We start from the raw sequence: 16,242 nt of genomic DNA on the forward strand, positions 1-16,242 counted from the left end.
GTGTCTAGAAATATCAACATCCCCACCTCATATGTCCATTTTAAAGAGAAATCTCTTCTTAGAGCAAGTGCTGACCTGTAAGATTTCACAAAATTCATGAAACTCAGCCTGTTATACTTCCTGTTTAAAAACTGAGGGATCTGTTCTTCAAATACTTTTCCCAAGATTTACTTTTAAGGTTTATATTGCAAAAGAATGTGTCTTCTTTCTCTGAATTATACAATATCTTAAATACAAAACTTTCTGTATACCAGGCTGTGGAACTCCTCTGTCACTATATAATATTGTGACTTGTATAATGTCTTGATGGGTTCGTTTTTCATACCTACTCCAGCGTGTCCGTCTGTAGTTCTGTTTCCATCTTTTCATAACAAGGTGATCAATTATACGTGGCTAAACAAATGCAGAGCTTTAATAAGCATGAATGAACACTGAAAAGCAAAAAAGTAAATGTAGTGGAGCAAGAAGGTAAAGTGCAATGCTGGAACGAACGTGCCACTGGTCTTGCACTTCTTGTTTTCAAAGGTATGCAAGTGCCTTTGATGACAGCGTTATCTGCTGGCTGCTCCGGGCAGCCTTTCCCCTCCCAGTTTGCCTTGTGCACTGATACCACACAGGATAGATGTGGAAGGAGAGGAAACATTTTGGCCCCAGTAGGCACCACAGTTGTTCATGTCCCAAGGGAGCGCTCCCCATCTCATGTCCTCTTCTATCTGAGGATGCTGGTAGCTTGAAAAATGGAGCAGAGGCTCAGGAACTGAAGACCTCATCAATACTAGCAAACTGAAGAGTCCTGGGAACATTCAGCTGGTAACACTTCCAGGCGTTGAAGCAGGATTCTCTGTGTTAGTAAAGTGTTCGAACGTTTCATGGCCTGTGCCAATTGGCACCCTCCCACTCAGCTGCAGAATGGAGGACACATTTCCAATCAGCCATTAGTATGCAGCTCCTTTCTTCTGAAGTGGATGGTATTTTACTAGTGTAGATGCAAACTCTTCCATGACAGTTGGTCTCTATGCCCTGGAATATTCCTAGGTATGTTTGATTTATGAACACAGATGCAATCAGTGATACTTAATTTTCCCCAGATCACAGAATCACAAAATGGCTGAGGGTGGAAGGACTTTTAGAGACAAGCTAGTCTAGCTGTTCAAACACTGTCCAGATGGCTTTTCAGTATCTCCAAGGAAGGAGACTCCACAACCTCTCTGGGCAACCTGGTCCTGTGCTCATTCACCCTCACACTGAAGAATTTTTTCCTCACATTCAGACAGAATTCCATGTGTTTCATTTTGTGCCTGTTGCCTCTTGTCCTGCCACTGGGCACCACTGAGAAGAATCTGGTCTCTCTATACCTTCCATTCAGATACTTGCATGCACCAATAAGATGCCTCCTGACTCCAGACTGAACAGGCCCAGCTCTGTCTATAGAAGGATGAGGTCTTCTATAGTCAGCTGGATGTTGCTTCACGGTCACAGGCCCTGGTTCTCATGGGGGACTTCAACTACCCTGACATCAATTGGAAGGACAACACAGCCAGGCACAAACAGCCCTGGAGGTTCCTGCAGTGCATTGATGATAACTTTTTGACGCAGGTTGTGGAGGAGCCGACGAGGAGAGGTGGGCTACTGGACCTCGTGCTATCAAATAGAGAGGGACTTGTAGGAGATGCGCAGCCTTGGCTGCAGTGACCGTGAGTTGGTGGAGTTCAGGATCCAATGAGGAGGTGGCAGGGCTGTAAGTAGCCTTGCAACCATGGACTTGAGGAGGGCCAACTTTAGCCTCTTCAGGGACCTCCTCGGAAGAATCCCATGGGCTAGAGCTCTAGAAGGCAGGGGGGCCCAAGAGAGCTGGTTAGTTTTCAAGCGGCACTTCCTCCACGCCCAGCAACAGTGCACCCCTGTGTGCAAGAAGTCAGGCAGAGGGGGGAGGAGACCTCGTGGATGAGCAGGGAGCTTGTGGCAATGCTCAAGCAGAAGGCAGCGGTATACAGAATGTGGAAAAAAGGACAGGCCCCCTGGGAGAAATACAGGAACGTAGTCAGGGAATGCAGAGATGCGACAAGGAAAGCAAAGGCACATTTGGAACACAATCTGGCAAGGGATGTTAAAAATAAAAAGAAAAACATCTTCAAATATATTAACAGCAAAAGGAAGATCAGGGAAAATGTGGGTCCGCTGGCGGACGAGATGGTCACCCTGGTTACAAATAACACAGAAAAAGCAGAGTTGCTGAATGCCTTCTTTGCTTCGGTGTTTACCATGGGCAGCCTTTAGAGTTCCAGGCCCTAGGGACAACAGAAGAAGCCTGGAGAGAGGAAGACCTGCCCTAGGTAGAGGAAGATTGGGTCAGAGAGCACCTAAGGAAACTCGATACCCACAAATCCATGGGTCCTGATGGGATGCACCCCAGAGTGCTGCGTGAGCTGGCAGATGTCATAGCTAAGCCGCTCTCCATCACATTTGAAATATCCTGGAGAACAGGGGAGGTGCCGGAGGACTGTAAGAAGGCCAATGTCACGCCAGTCTTCAAAAGAAGCAAGAAGGAGGACCCAGGCAACTACAGGCCAGTGAGCCTCACCTCCGTCCCCGGAAACATGATGGAACGGCTCCTACTGGCCGTTGTCTCCAGGCACACGGAGGACAAGAAGGTGCTCAAGAGTAGTCAGCATGGATTCACCAAGGGGAAATCATGCTTGACTAACCTGATAGCCTTCTATGATGGAATGACGGGCTGGGTAGATGAGGTGAGAGTGGTGGATGCAGTGGAGCAGTCAAATATCTGGGTTTCAGTAAGGCTTTTGACATTGTCCCTCACAGCGTCCTCCTGGGCAAGCTCCAGAAGTGTGGGACAGATGAGTGGACAGTGAGGCGGATTAGGAATTGGCTGGATGGAAGAGCTCAAAGGGTAGTGATAAGAAGTGCAGAGTCTAGTTGGAGGCCCGTAGCTAGCGGTGTCCCCCAGGGGTCAGTCCTCAGTCCAGTCCTGTTCAATTTATTCATCAATGACCTGGATGAAGGCACAGAGTGCTCCCTCAGCAAGTTTGCTGATGATACCAAACTGGGAGGAGTTACCCCAGAGGACTGTGCTGCCATCCAGAGGGACCTGGACAGACTGGACAAGTGGGCGGTGAAAAACCTCATGCAATTCAACAAGGCCAAGTGCAAGGTCCTGCACCTGGGGAGGAATAACCCCAGACACCAGTACAGGCTGGGGACTGACCTTCTGGAGAGCAGCTCTGCAGAGAGGGACCTGGGTGTCATGGTGGATGACAAGTTGACCATAAGGCAGCAGTGTGCCCTCGTGGCCAAGAAGGCCAATGGGATCCTGGGGTGTGTTAAGAAGAGCGTCTCCAGCAGGTTGAGGGAGGGGATCCTGCCCCTCTTCTCAGCCCTGGTGAGGCCACATCTGGAGTATTGTGTCCAGTTCTGGGCCACACAGTACAAGAGGGATGTGGAGCTGCTGGAGAGAGTCCAGTGCAGGGCCACAAGGATGATCAGGGGCCTGGAACATCTGCCCTACGAGGAGAGGCTGAGGGAGCTGGGCCTGTTCAGCCTGGAGAAGAGAAGGCTGAGAGGGGATCTAATCAGTGTCTATAAGTACCTCCAGGGAGGCAGTGAGGAGAATGGTGCTGGCCTCTTTTCAGTGCTGGCCACCGTCAGAACTAGAGGTAATGGCCACAAACTGAAATACCAAAAGTTCCACAGGAACTTAAGGAAAAAATTCTTAACAGTGAGGGTGACAGAGCCCTGGAACAGGCTGCCCAGAGAGGTTGTGGAGTCCTTAAGCATTCTATGATTCTTTGATTCTCTCAGCCTCTCTCGTATGAGAGAGACTCCAGTCCCTTAATCATCTTATTTACTCCTCACCGGACTCTCTTAGTAGCTCCATGTCTCTCCTGCACTGGGGAGTCGAGAAATGGACACAGCAAGGTTCAAGGCGCAGCCTCACCAGGTCGGAGAAGAGCGAGAGGATCCCTCAACTGCTGGCAATGCTCTGCCTAATGTAGCCCACAATATCACTGGCCTTCTTGGCCACAAAGGCACATTGCTGGATCACAGTCAACTTGCTGCCCATCCCAGGTCCTTCTCTGCAAAGCTGTTCTCCAGCAGGTCAGCCCCCAGCCTGTGCTGATGCATGGGATTATTCTTCTCAGGTGCAGGACCCTGCACTTGCCTTCTTTGAACTTCATGAGGTTCCTTTCTGTCCGTCTCCCAGCCTGTCAGGGTCTCTCTGAGTGGCAGCAGAGCCCCTCCACAGCCCTGGAATATCAGCCACTGCTCCCAGTTTGGTATCACCAGCAAACCTGCTGAGAGTGCACTCTGTGCCTTCATCCAGGTCAATGAAGTTAAACAATCCTGGACCCAGTATTGACCCCTGGGCGACACTGCTAGCTACAGGCCTCCAGCTAGGCTCCATGCTACTGATCACAACCCCCCGAGCTCTGACATTCAGCCAGGTCTCAACCCATCTACTGCTGCATGTCCAAGGCTACATTAAAGTCCCCCTTGACCACAGGATACAGGATGCATTTTTCTCATCAGATAACTAACACATTAGTTATCTCAAAAAAAAAAAAAAGAAAGAAAGAAAAGAAAAAAGACAAATACACCATTTCAGGGAAGTCTTAAGCTTACCACACTGCAACAAAGACAAATTCAGCCACAAGTCTACAAGACTGTTTTAGGGACTTCTAAACTTCTCTGGAGAGTTGATGGGTTGATGGCAAACATTGCAATTATCCCCCTCCACCCAGAATTTTATAGCAAAATTACTCTCTCTCTGTAAAATAAAGGTAGGATTCCACAATAAAACTCCAACTTTGCATCAGAGGGCAATGCTTGCATACCTGCGGAGACAGAGGCTTGCCCCAGTCGATACTTCATTAACTTCCCTCTGCATTTCATCAAGTGCCTCTTGCCCTCAAATTTATTAAACATGCACCTTGCTCTAAATGGGAGGGTACCTAACTTAATTTTAATGTTAAAATGTAATATGCAATGATAAAGTATATCACAGAGAAAAAGGGTAAATTCTAAATTTCTAAATTTAGCAAACAGTTCACTCATCCATTTATGACCACCATTATTTCTAAATTTTTTAGTATAACCTTAGATCAAAACAGGATCTTCACCAAAATAGGAAGTATTAGCTTTCAGGACATATGGATTCACAAGCAAGTGCACAACATTTAATACCCTCCTAAAACATTCTTTTAAAAGTTTGTTATAAATCACATTTTGAGAGTTCGATAAACCGTAGTTTTATGTATATAATTTGAATGCATAAAAATAATTCTGCATGAACAAATATTAGCTTTATATTAAAAAACATAATTTATGGATTTCTTTAGAAGCTGCTTTTAAAAATGTGGCCTTTTATGTCCTATCCAAACTCACCCTAGTTCTGTGTTTCTAGGAAGGTAGGAAGTATGTGAACAGCAGCCATCCTCTAATGATGAAAGTGTCTCCTGCTCTAAAAGAGGATACAAATAAGGCCTCCATACAGAGAGGAAGGCCTTGAAATTTAAGTGCCTTGGGCCAGCCTGCACAGCCGGGAAACTGTTAAATGCCAGTATTAAAACCATACACTCTGCATCTCAGCCTTTGGTCCTCTCGCCCTGGAAACTGTATTTTTCAGCCTTTGTTAATCCAAGCATTACCTTTTTCTTTGAAAAGAAACCTCAGGACACCACTGCTACCATGGCTTTCACATGCAACCAGTAATTGCTAGGTTGAACTCTCAAAATTTGTTTGCTCTTCTTAATTCTTCCTTCTTTTGGTTGGACATACAGAATGGGCTTTTCTTTTTTAAAAAAAAAAAAAATTTGTAGCAATTGGTGTATAGCTTCTCACTTCTGTCATCCAAACTACCAGATGCCCACTTGTAACCTATTAGCAGGAGTAACCTATTAGTAGGAGAAAATAAATCGTTATATGGGCAAGTAGAGAATGAGCCATGACAGGGTGGGAGAGAGGAAGGTGTGAGGGCCCCTCCACAACTGCAGTTCCCAGAGCCCCCACTCAGCTGGAGGCAGCTGGGAGCCTCAGCAGTCACTGCCAGGGACCTCATGCCACTCCAGCCCCTGCAGCTTGCACTGCTAGGAAGGGCTCACTTGGGATGGCCTGTGCAGGCTGTGAAACCCAGACCCAAGAGCCAAGATACACACAAGCGCATCTTCCTCCATACACAGGGGCATCCTCAGCGACACCTGCACGACACAGACCTGCTCTGCAAACCCTGGCAGGGAAAGCAGAGGAGCTGGCCAGCAGAAAGCGAGCAGCAAGCAGGGGTGAACAGGCAGAGTTGTGCAGTCTGCAAACACCACATCAGGCTGCGGCCAGCACCCCGCAGCTGCAAGCTCAGTACAACCAGTTCTTATTTAAAAATACACTTTATTTACAGCACATTCAAATTTCATTTTGGAAAAAAATGACTGTACATAAAACTTCAAGGAATTTTTCCACTCATAGTTAATAAAAACACAATGAGGTTTGCAATTTGTTGATTCAGTGATCATGGAAATTATATTTTGGCACATTATTTAAAATCACACAATGATCAGAAAATCCTGGAAGAAACTTAAGCAACAAAACTCCATAAATGTAACAACTTTATACAATGACATCCTCATATCAAGGTATCAGAGTTCAAATGAGTATTTACCACTGAAAGTGCTTCCACTGAAGAGCAGAGTAAGTAGCAGAATCTGAAGAAATCCTCCTAGCATTTTGATTATTTTTTTCTGAAATGTCCCTTTTACCCATGTTCCAAGTGGCTTGCCAAGTTTTCCCCCAAGGTGTTAAACCAAACCAACTCTACTGATTTCATTAAACCTTCTCTGGTTTAGAAACCAACTTCCTTTAAAAGCTGGCTCAGGTGGGATGCTCAAATCATACACATCAGGCTGACCACCTCTACATAGTCCAAAGCACATAAAACAGTGCTGGGGGTAGCTCACCTCAAGCCAGGCTACACCCCACTTTGAGCAGTGATTTTCACCTCACGGAAAACATGGGTGCCATCTCGTCACCTTCAAAGTTCAGGATAAAGGTAACACTCAGGACTGTGAATATTACAATCCAGTGAGGGAGTAAAGAAACAAGAGAAAACAGAGAGCAGATAGAAGTAAACATGGTCAAAGAGTAGTTTGCAATGGTAAAGCGTATCTCTGAGCAAGACTAGAAAGCAGACTGATTTGAATAAAATGGAGTGCAAAATTTAAACCAGTGCAAAAAAAAAAAAAAAAAAAAAAGGTATTTGTAAACTGTAATACAGGTACATAATATATATAGGTACCAGGAGGCTAGTGAAATCTTACTGTCTTTAACAAAAATAGAAAGAATATTAAGAAATATTAGAAAGGAAAATATTAAAAGGAATTAGAAATTCCTTCCCTAATTAGAAATATTAAAAGGAAAAATGGTTGCACTAGAAATCAAATTAAGTATCAGTAAGAGATATAAAGAAAAGAAAGGTAGCTGATCACTTGGTAAAGCATAGGAAACAGCTAAAAATAACTTGAGAGAAGAGCAAAGGCAAAATCTGCATTAATGGATATACAGAAGAATGAAAAATAAGAAGTTTAATTTGTATGCTTCGTCAAAGGCTAACATATGAAAAGCTGGCCCAAGAGGCCCACAGCTGACGAAATCCAGGAAACTGCTTTTGCAAAGTCATGATAATATATCCCAGCTACCTACTCTTGGTCCAAGCACTCCCTGCCTTGGCTAGGGCATGTGTCACGCTCATATGACTTGGCCACGTGTGTGACTGGTTATGGATCAGAGGGCCGCGCAAGCTGAACAAGGGGTTAAAGTCACCTGCATTTTAAGCAACCTGCTTTGCTACGCACAACTGTGATGGCCATAAAAGGGGAATACTGCAAGGGAAACAGGGCCACCCTGGGCACACGGAGAGGAAATGTCCAGGAGAACAGGACAGCATAACCAGGCACCTTAACAGAAATTTTACATTATTGGGAGGGGGGCTTGCAGGGCAGAAATGGAAAAGGCCAAAAAAGAATTTAGGAAATTGTAATATGCTAGAGAACTGAATCCAGAACGAGTATCCCAAGCCAATAAATTTTACAGAGTGGTTGGAATGACATCTTCTACAAAAGCATCAAGCAACCATCCCTTACAGACTAGTTTTGACATATTTAAATCAAGAAGAGGGGAAAAAAAATGTTTGTTGTGGGATTCAAATAAAAACAAGGATACTGGGACAGGGATGTTTGTGGGATACCTTAGAAGCCCCTCCACAGACAAAGCAAGGTTCACCTACTCAGTAACACTGTTCTGTTGGTCTTGCTTGCTTGGGTAGTTTGAACATTGATTTGATCCAATAAAGCAAAGTTTGAATATATTTGTTTTCTAAACCTGAAGATTTCTATAACCCCTGGTATTTTCCTATTTATTCACAGGCTACAGTACATTCAGTACATAATTATAGTACATTCAACCAAACAGGCAAAAAAGTTTAAGCATGTTACTTCATTGCATATTCCAGTTTTAACACTTTTAAAGACTTAAGAAATAGATAACCACTGTTTTAACAAATATTGGAAGAATAAAGAAAAAGACAATCCATTTTATCAAATACCTCAACATTAAACACCTCTAATTCCAGAGTAAAATACTGCCATTAAATCTTCCAACAATTTAATACAGAAAAAAAGGCTACCTGATTTAAGACACAAATGCACAAGTATGAAACGAGTGTTTGTTTTAAAGGCCATCTGGGAGCTGAGGCAAGTTCACCCATTTACTTTGTTATCATTCTGAGAGCCTTCTCTTCCAATTCTCAAAGGACAGAAAAAAGTACACAAGCCTATAAATACATGCTATATAGATCTAAAACCCTACATTTAAACATCACCACAGCCGAAAATAAAAGACAGAAAACCAAAACTGAAGCAAAGGCTGCCTTACCTCATGCCTCATACTTTTAAATGTCAGAATGATTCTAGTGTTTCCTGATTTATATTTATTTGTTCAACTGCGAAGCAAATCCCACTGCTTTCACCTCTGTTGCTGCCAACAGGGTCAAAGAGACTGCAGGATCAAGCTTTTAGTGCTATTAGCATATAGCTTAACATATTTAATACGAACCTACCATGGAAGGTTATGAAAAATACATTCATTTACCCAAGACTCTGCTCAAAAGGGGTAAATACAAATCTAGAAATGTGCTACTTAGATCGCAATCATTCCTTCAGTAAATATCATTTACCAAGCAGCAAAATAGCCTGTTGTGTCTTTTAATATTCATTGACTTAATGTAATTATCCTTATTAATAAGGCGCTGACTACTGTCAAGCTAGACTTACAAGAAAGTCATGTATTTTCCCAGCCCAAGCAGGAATTCTCTTTGCCCTTTCTGCTAAGGTGCCATTGAGGTAAAGACACCACTATTTCATAAAGGTGTCCTTGTAAACAAATAAATAGCTTGTCCAGGCTTCATGCAGATCTGAAAGGTTGCTCTTGATACCAAAATGCATTTCAAAGGTCCTACATACCTAGACAGGTGGTGAACATTTGGTGGTGACAGGGCAAGTCATGCTGTTTTCCTTAGAGCACCCTAGCATGTCTTCAAGAAGTAGAAGTAGCAAAAAGATAATGGAACTGCTTCACTAAATACGCTTAAAAATATACATTGGCAGGGAGAAGAAGGTTTGAATGTTTAAAACAAATCTGCAAGAGAATCTAGACCAAAACAAGAAAAAACTCTTCACTCTAAACAGTTCCCTTTAAGCAGTAACATTGCAGACAAAATTCTAAAGGGATTTTCTTAATTAATGCAATATTGAATTGTCTTTTAATTATAGATTTGCAGAATTTTAACTATTCCCAGTAGATATATTAGCTTGTTTATTCATCATGAATAATGACAGATAGTGTTATTCAGTGTTGAAGATGCTGCAATCATTCCACATGATAATGAATTAAGTCTGACTCTTACTATTTCTGATGTCATTAAAAAAAAAAAGAGTTGTATAATCACAAAAGTGAACAAAGCAAGTTGATGACTGCCTGTATTTTCTTTTACCTGAATCAGCAGAGACAATATTAGCCAGTAAGGATTCCTTAGCTTTCATGGTAGGAAGTATATTCTTTAGCACACTTATCTGATTAAGCTAAGGCTCCACTACTATTAGTACTGACTTTTGTATTTAGGGACAGAGCAATCAAGAAAGCAATGCAAGTCAAACTTTCCCAAGTGCTTTCTCTCCCCATTAGACATTTTCAGATTCACTCAAACACTCACAGTACAAATGCACAAGAGTTATTATTAAGAAATGAACTCCTGTCTATACAAAATAGGCTTTAAGGATCAACAAAACTACTCAAGTCCTTTATAAATATACAGTACTTCAGCCCAGCACTCACTGCACTTACTCATTACAGGGCTTTCAGGAAACAGCCCCACTCAGTAGAAAAGGCCAAAATGAATTTGTAGTGCCACTGGCCATAAACTGCAAGTGTCAGTGTAGACAACAATACACCTGATTCCCCTTAAGAACAGAAGTGCACACAGAGTTTGATAAGGAACTGTGTTAGGCTATATTAGAAAAGCCTTAGGCAAATGCAAGGCTCTTCATGAAACTATTAATCCTTATTTCAGACACAAGCTTTAAGTGTATTTTGGTTTGCAGCTAAAGCCCAGATTTCTTTTTGCGACCCCAGCTGCACCCCATGCACTGAGGCCCACTCTACGGTCAGGGCACTTTTGCTCTTGTGAACAAGTTGCACAGAGGGAGCTGCTTAAAATCGTGTGCTGCTCAACTGTGACTTTTTATCAGACATGGTACATTTTTTCACATTATTAATGCTATCTTCTGACACAGGGCACTCTATTGGGATCTCAACATCATTTTTACTTGCACCATTGTCCTTCGGCGGTGCAGGGAGGCACCTCTTCCTCTTCTCCACACAGCCGTTGCTTTTGGGCAGCGAAGCCTCCTGCTGACTGCAGCAGAGCTGAGGGTCGCACTCCCTGGAGATGCAGGGTGAGCTGCAGAGCAGCGTCGAGCTCTTGTGCTCCAGATACTCGGGCTGGATGGTCACCGAGTGGATCCCCGCTTCGTGGAAAAGCTTCCGTATTTTATAAGCAGCATCTTGGTAATCAGTAGGGGTTTGGCACTTGACATGTAGAGTAGCGATGTTCTTCCCACCTGCCAGCTCCCAGACGTGCACCTCGTGCAGGCTGATAACCCCCGGTACGTGAGCTAGACTGTCAGCTGGAAAACACAAGAGAAAGACATGAGATGGCTCAGTGTATGGGCTAGGGAGCAGCTGTCCCAGTCTGATGAAGCAGCTTATCTGAAAGCAGCAGTGTCTCTTAAAGAGCTGCACTTTATCAGCATCTCTGCTCCCAGCTGAGCAGCTCAGGCTCCCAGCTGCCAGACAAGCAGGGCTTTCTACATCTTTGCCTTCACAGACTCTTGCCAACTCCCTCGTGGCAACTAATCAGCACTGTCTGGAAGATCCATTCACCCCGAGACTAGCATTTCCCCATGGGACACCTCTGCTCAGCGTTGAGTGTGACAGGCTTCCAGAAATAGGTGGTGTTGCCCTGTAATTAGCCAAGGGGCTACTCAACCATGCCAGAAAGCCTGGCATCATTCGCACTGCATAATCAACTGATCTTAAACCAAATTTTTAGAGTGTTTTTGAAGTCTTTAGAAGGAAGCACTGCAGGGCTGCGAAATATTAAAATTCAATGTTGCTTCTTTCACCAGCACCCCACGCAAAGCATTAGCGCTTCAAGATCTGGTGCTTTTTGTGTCTTGCTGGAGTACCACATTCCCAAAATGCATGCTTTAACTAATCCAGAGAGATTTGAGTCATGTTGCTAGGACACAGGCATGTGACCATTTCTCACAGTTCTTGAGAATTTAGAGCTGCTATGAGTACATAATCCAAACGTGCCATTTCAGAAACAACATATGCATTGTAATATAGCACTTAATAGCATTTCAACAACAAATTGGACTTACTCAATAGCTGCATATTAACACCTTTGGGAACCATCTGCAGCAAAATGATTGAGGTCTCTTTGATAAGCGGGAATGCAGAAGACAAAATGATGATCACCATAACGATGGTCAGGCTTGGATCAATATAGCACTGCCAGTTACATGGAGCATCCGCACTCAGAGGAAGCAGGTGAAAGATTGCAGCTGCAACTACCACAACCACAGAGCCAAGTGCATCTCCCATAACATGCAAAAGAACACCTGAAAACAAACAACACAATAAAGACTTATATTAGCCTTTTAGATACAAAGAGGGAACGGTGTGTAACAAAGTGTTTCATGTAAAGTAAAGCAGATATGAAAAAGCAGATGTACTTCAGACACCAGCTATGAGCAAAGTTTTCAACAGCAGCTTTCAGAGCACAGAAGAGAGGTGAGTCCCAGCAGCACCGGGGAGATTCATTATTAAATGGTTGGGGTTTCCCTGCAACTCTGGTCCCCTGCAGCACCATGGCAATGTGAACATGCTCGCTTAATGCCTGCCAAGTATTCAGAGATCTGGGTACATTTAAATGGCCTCACAGTTAGGAAGTAACAGTTAAATCTATCAGGTCTATCCTGAAGTTGAGAGCGCCACAAACTACCCCTAACAGGTAATATTCTCCCAACTCAGCTTCTGTGACTTTGCTGAAATCTGAAAAGTTACCTAGCATAAGCTGAGGAGCGCTCAGTCTTATGGTTCCCAATGTCTCAAATTCTGATTTTTTGATTAAGCTTGATTACTTAGCAAATTAATCTTTGCCTCACCAATGCTACCTGCCTCCAGACTCAAAGAGGTTCTGAATATGGTCCAATTTAAAAAAAAAAAAAAAAAAAAAACTGTCCATACTACTTTAAGTGGAAAGGAAGGCTGCATATAAGTTTTTACACCTGTACATATGTCTTTGCATTCAAGGTAACAAAAAGACACAAGAGAGTCTTGGCAATAACTCATTTTTAGTCTCACTTAACTAGCATGGCCAAGCACAGTTCTTGCTAACCTGTTACAATAATCTGAGTCCCTTCACTGCTTTCTTACTACTTTGAATAGCCTTTCCTCTTCCTGTCATTACTAGGAAGCACTCCAATTTTGTCAGCCTTTACTACTTATACTCAAATTTTGCTTCAACCCATGCTCACTTTGTAATGTCTCTAAATATATAGTCTAAATATATAAAGTTAACTCCTTTGTCAACTTTTTCCTTTTCATTTGGAGCACATGAGAGACCAAAATGAGGCCACTTTCCTTTAACATGCCTGTGAGAACATTTTCCAAGGCCTCGCCCCAATTCAATCCCTTCCTCCAGCCCAGCAAAGATGCAGACGCTCCCCCCGAAACCCACTGCCAGCCCAGCCCAGCGAGGCTGGACCCGTCGGTGCCACGGCTCCGTGGCAGCTTTGTGCCCGACACTGACCCTCTGTGTACAAAGTGAAATCGATAGTCAACCCAAGCTCCCGGGATCATTTGAGCAAGATAAGCAAGTACAAACTTTCAGCAATCCAGCTCTTTCTGCTGGAGTCAAGAGTATTTTGTCTGATTGGCAAACTCCTGTGCAGTTTGGCTTGTTGCGACACAGTAGCAGGATTGCTCTTTATTTATATGTAACATGGGCTTCAGCATGCTAGCCCTGACAAGAAGGATAGAGAAAAGCTTCTCTCACTGTCCGCTTTGTCTAGCTTAATTCTCCAGGTAGACACTAGTTCTATAATGTACATCATTTTTTATAGATGATTATGAAGTTTTAAATGTACCTTAAAATAACTGATTCAAAACTCCTTACCCTTCAGTCATCCCTATGCCCAAGCACTACCATGTAGGCAAGGAAACCTTTCTTCAAAGCACACTTGAGTTGCTGGGGTTTATCCTTACCTCCTCCACCCTTCAAGAGGACATATTGCTTGTCCTGCTCCAATACAGTTGCCTAAGCTTTCAGACAAAATCCTCTGATTTTAGGATTTCTAGATATTCAAGCAAGTGCATTTTGTTGTAGCAGCATGCCATTCAACTTGCCACGTGTCTTCTCTCCCCCATGCACACGCATATCTGCACTGAAGATCTTTACATAAACACTGAAGTCTTTATAAATACACTAAAACCTGGTGTTAAAAATGGGACCACTCAGTTGAGCTCATGTAATGCCATGTACATGACTTTGGAGGAGCATCACAACTTCTCAGAGGCAGATGTGTGTCCATAAGAAACCTGAAACTACTATTCCTGTTGCACATTGTTAGTGGTCCTTGCCCTGAAGAGCAAAGTTACTGATTAATATACTCAAAGATACCCAACTGTGACCCTGTGTGGAACAGGTATGTAAATATGTATGCTTACACACATATACAGAGATTTTGTTTAGTTTATCCCTAAAACAGCCCTACTGTTTCTCTCTGCATCTACCCAAAGACCTGCCAAAGTCCTTGCTGTAAAGGGCTGACTGTGACAGCCTCTCCCAGGGAAGGGTTCACAGTTCAAGGCCCTGGAAAGCCTGTGCTGGGGGTTCAGTTCTCAGCACTTTTTTCCTCTTGTTGACCACAATAACATTACTAACCTCAAGATTTAGAGAAATGCTGTTTTCTGCCTAAATGCACATATAAGTTGAACACTGGCTACAAACTAGGGAAGAGACATTCAAAAAAACCATCTCTCAGGCAGATGCTTATTCCTTATAAAGTCTTTAGTCATTGCATCCTAGTGTGAGAGGCTCTGCATCCTTCCAAAAGCTTCACCTGCAGCTCTTGAAAGGATTAAAATCAAAGCATGAGCAGATGCAAAGAACCAGATCAGCATATGGTTTACACCAGCATCACCCTATTCTGTGGCTCATATCCATACAACTTCCCACAATCAAAACCTATATGTTAAGGACATACAGGCTACAAACACATAGAAAATGTCCTACACATTTGCAGACATTTGAAAAAAAATAATAATATCGTGAAGGAGAAAACAGGAGATGCGTACAGTTAACATAGCACTAGCTTATGGGCGGATGTTCATCATACCTCGGATGTTCAAGGCTTCGGACTTTTTCTCCATTTTCCTCTCAGACCTCTCCTCAGGCTGCTTTTGGTCATTTGGGGAATCACCTGCATTCAAAGAAGAAACGCTGTGTTGTGTATAAGTTCTACAAACAGAAAAAAACATCGGCCTTCTCAAAACCAGCATATATGAAAGAACAAGAAAAAATAAAAAGAAACACACACATCACGCGGCGATGACAACAGCGGCGTTTTGCAGTGCTTTCCCAGGCAACCCCCAAACACCCCCCCAAAGGCCGGGGAAACGGCGGGGTCTGGGGCTCGGAAATGGCCTTGGGTGGCGGAGGAGGAGGAGAGGGAAAAGGAGGAGGGCGGGGGAGAGCGGGCCGGGCCGGGGCGAGGCTGCAGCCGAAGGGCACCTGCTGCGCCGACATCGCCGACATCGGGGGGCTCCGCGGCGGCGGCGGCGGGGCCCGCGGCGGCGTGGGGCGGCGGGCGGCGGCGGCAGCAGGCGGCCCAGTCCTGGAAGACGAGGAGCCCCACGACGTTGACGGCGAGGCCGAGCGCGCCCACGATGAGCACGAGCTGCGCGTCGTCGATGCGCTCGGGCCGCGCGAGGCGCAGCGCGGCCTCCATGCAGATGGTGAAGCAGAGCGCCGTGAGGAAGACCGCGTTGCTGAGCGCGCCCACCGCCTCGGCGCGGCTGTAGCCGTAGGTGGCGCGGGGCCCGCGGCGGCTGCGCCGCGCGATGCGGCCCGTGGAGAGCCCCACGCAGAGCGAGATGAGGTCCGAGAGCATGTTGAAGGAGTCGGACACGAGCGCGATGGAGTTGCCCAGGTAGCCCGACACCAGCTCGGCCACGAAGAAGCCCACGGTGAGCACGAGCATGAAGATGAGGCGGCACGTCTTGCCCGAGTACCGCCCCATGGCGGCGCCGCTCTGACGGCTGCTAGCGCCGGGTCATGCCGGTGCCGCTGCCGGTGCCCGTGCCGGTGCCGCTGCCGCCGCCGAGGAGGAACCCGACCCTGGCCGCTCGCCCGCCCTTAACGGCGCCGCCGCCGCCAGGCTCCGCCCGCTGCCCGCCCCCGCGCAGGGATCCGCGCACGCGGATCCGCGGCCGGGGAGGGCGGTGTCGCTCGCGCTCCCTCGCGGAGAGGCCGCGGGCGCCCCTCGCCTCCCCGCGGGACGGCGCGGCACGCGCGCCGCCCGGCATCCAAGTGCCGGGTGGCCCGGGTGTCAAGGG

General features: G+C 45.2%; 1 protein-coding gene across 2 annotated transcripts; it reads right to left on the bottom strand.

Moving 5' to 3' along the window:
• Nucleotides 1–10,692: 10,692 nt before the first annotated feature.
• On the bottom strand, nt 10,693–15,966 carry SLC30A10 (solute carrier family 30 member 10). Of its 2 annotated transcripts, none has more exons than XM_088531934.1 (4): nt 15,419–15,966; nt 15,024–15,107; nt 12,003–12,242; nt 10,693–11,243 (listed from the first exon to the last, which is right to left on the bottom strand). In XM_088531934.1, the coding sequence occupies exons 1-4, from the start codon at nt 15,924–15,926 to the stop codon at nt 10,768–10,770; spliced, it is 1,308 nt and encodes a 435-aa protein (XP_088388060.1). In that variant the 5' UTR covers nt 15,927–15,966; the 3' UTR covers nt 10,693–10,767. The 2 variants fall into 2 exon arrangements, with proteins under 2 accessions (XP_088388060.1, XP_088388064.1); XM_088531938.1 differs by having other exon boundaries at nt 15,024–15,127; nt 15,283–15,966.
• Nucleotides 15,967–16,242: the final 276 nt, after the last annotated feature.

The sequence above is a fragment of the Tinamus guttatus genome, unplaced genomic scaffold, assembly GCF_059628265.1.
Source record: "Tinamus guttatus ecotype Peru unplaced genomic scaffold, ASM5962826v1 Tinamus_guttatus_pri_ptg000033l, whole genome shotgun sequence".
Classification (NCBI taxonomy): Eukaryota; Metazoa; Chordata; class Aves; order Tinamiformes; family Tinamidae; genus Tinamus; species Tinamus guttatus.